We start from the raw sequence: 2,195 nt of genomic DNA, 5'->3' as shown, positions 1-2,195 counted from the left end.
CGTTTCATCCCTGGGGGGGACACCCACATATTTTGTACCCCAAAATCCCACCCATATTGAGGGGGGCACCCCCAGACCCTCCCTCCCCCCAAAATCCGTCTTACCCTGGGGGAGGGGGGCGTCATCCTCCGAGCTGCTGCCCCCCCCAGGGGGGGTGCTGTGGGGGGGGCGGCCCCGGCTCCATTTGGGGTCCCTGTGGGAAAACAGGGGGGGTCAGGGGGACTCCTCATGGAGGGGGAGCCCCCAAAGAATGGGGGGGCCCTGTGGGGTGGATGGGAAGGGGGCAGGTGGACAGACAGACAGGGCAGGCCAAGGTGTAGGGGTGCAGCCGGACAGACGGACAAAGCAGCACAAGGTCTGGGGGTGCATCCAGGACGGATGGACAGAGCAGCCCAAGGTGCCCAGGGTTGCCCCAGGACAGACGGAGAGAGGAGCCCAAGGTCTGGGGGTGTCCCAGGACAGACGGACAGAGTGGCCCAACATCCAGGGGTGCCCTCAGACAGACGGACAGAGCAGCCCCAACAACCAGGGGTGCCCCAGGACAGACGGACAGAGCAGCCCAGTCTCCGGAGGTGTCCCAAGACAGATGGACAGAGCAGCCCCAGCATCCAGGGGTGTCCCAGGACAGACAGACAGCGCAGCCTGAGGTGCCATGGGGTGTATTTGGACAGATGGACAGAGCAGCCCAAGGTCTGGGGGTGCCCCAGGACAGACGGACAGAGCAGCCCAAGGTCCAGGATGCATTTGGACGGACAGACAGAATGGCCCAACATCCAGGAGTGCCCTCAGACAGACGGGCAGAGCAGCCCAAAGTGCCCAGGGTTGCCCCAGGACAGACGGACAGAGCAGCCCAATCTCCAGGGGTGTCCCAGGACAGATGGACAGTGCAGCCTGAGATGCCATGGGGTGCATCTGGACAGATGGACAGAAGGTCCCAAGGTCTGAGGGTGTCCTCAGACAGACGGATGGAGTAGCCCAAGGTCCAGGGTGCATCCAGACAGACGGACAGAACAGCCTGAGGTGCCATGGGGTGCATCTGGACAGACAGACAGAGCAGCCCAGGGTCTGGGGGTGTCCCAGGACAGACAGACAGAGCAGCCCAAGGTCTGGGGGTGCCCCAGGACAGACAGACAGAGCAGCCCAAGGTCTGGGGGTGCCCCAGGACAGACAGACAGTGCAGGCCGAGGCCCAGGACAGACGGACAGGGGGGTCGGTACCTGTGGGCGGTGATGAGGAGGGAGCAGCCTTCAGCATCACCGGCCGGGGGGAGCCCCAGGCGCATGTGGATGGTGACTCCCCGAAAAGTGGGGTCCTGGGGGTCAGCCCCGCGTTGGGGGGCTGCCTGCTTGCGCCGCCGCCCCTTACTGGGACCAGTGCCCTCACTGGTGCTGTTACTGGGACCAGTGCCCTCAGTGGTGTCATTACTGGTGCCGTTACTGGTCCCAGTTTCATTTCTGGTGCTGCTACTGGTGCTGTTACCAGTCCTGTTACCAGTCCCAGTGCCGTTACTGGTCCCAACGCCCTCCCTGGTGCTGTTGCCGGTCCTGTTACTGGTCCCAACATTCTTACTGGTGCTGTTACTGGTGTTGCTAGCGGTCCCAATGCCATTACTGATGCCATTATCAATGCTCTTACTGGTTCCAGTGCTGTTACTGGTGCCATTAGCGATGCCAGTACCGGTCCCAGTGCTGTTACTGGTCTCAGTGCTGTTACTGGTGCCATCGCTGGTGCTGTTACTGGTCCCAGTGCAGTTACTCATGCCGTTAGCGGTGCTGTTACTGGTCCCAGTGCCGTTGCTGGTGCTGTTAGCAGTGCTGTTACTGGTGCCTTTGCTGGTGCTGTTACTGGTCCCAGTGTCATTGCTGGTGCCATTACCGATGCTATTACTAGTCCCAGTGCAGTTGCTGGTGCTGTTACTGGTCCCAGTGCCGTTGCTGGTGCTGGTAGCAGTGTTGTTACTGGTCCCAGTGCCGTTACCGGTGCTGTTACTGGTCCCAGTGCCGTTGCTGGTGCTGTTACTGGTCCCAGTGCCGTTGCTGGTGCTGTTAGCAGTGCTGATACTGGTCCCAGTGCCGGTAGTGGTGCCACTGGTCAGGTGCCGGCACTGGAGGCTGATGAGGCTGAGGGCATCGAGGACGGCAGGGGGGTCCATGGAGACCCCAGGTTGCTCCGGGGGGGCGTTGGGGAGCTCCGGG

General features: G+C 62.1%; 1 protein-coding gene across 1 annotated transcript; it reads right to left on the bottom strand.

Annotated features, from left to right (window-relative positions):
- Positions 1-104: 104 nt before the first annotated feature.
- Positions 105-1,759, bottom strand: LOC104537892 (period circadian protein-like; the record flags this gene model as incomplete). The annotated part of the gene is made up of 2 exons (XM_010180911.1): positions 1,218-1,759; positions 105-193 (listed from the first exon to the last, which is right to left on the bottom strand). Coding segments are annotated over exons 1-2 (631 nt in total), but the record flags the coding sequence as incomplete, so codon positions are not given.
- Positions 1,760-2,195: the final 436 nt, after the last annotated feature.

Source organism: Mesitornis unicolor, unplaced genomic scaffold, assembly GCF_000695765.1.
Source record: "Mesitornis unicolor isolate BGI_N332 unplaced genomic scaffold, ASM69576v1 scaffold13590, whole genome shotgun sequence".
Lineage (NCBI taxonomy): Eukaryota > Metazoa > Chordata > Aves > Mesitornithiformes > Mesitornithidae > Mesitornis > Mesitornis unicolor.
The sequence above is the reverse complement of the archived record's forward strand: the minus strand, read 5'-3'. Positions and strand labels throughout refer to the sequence as shown.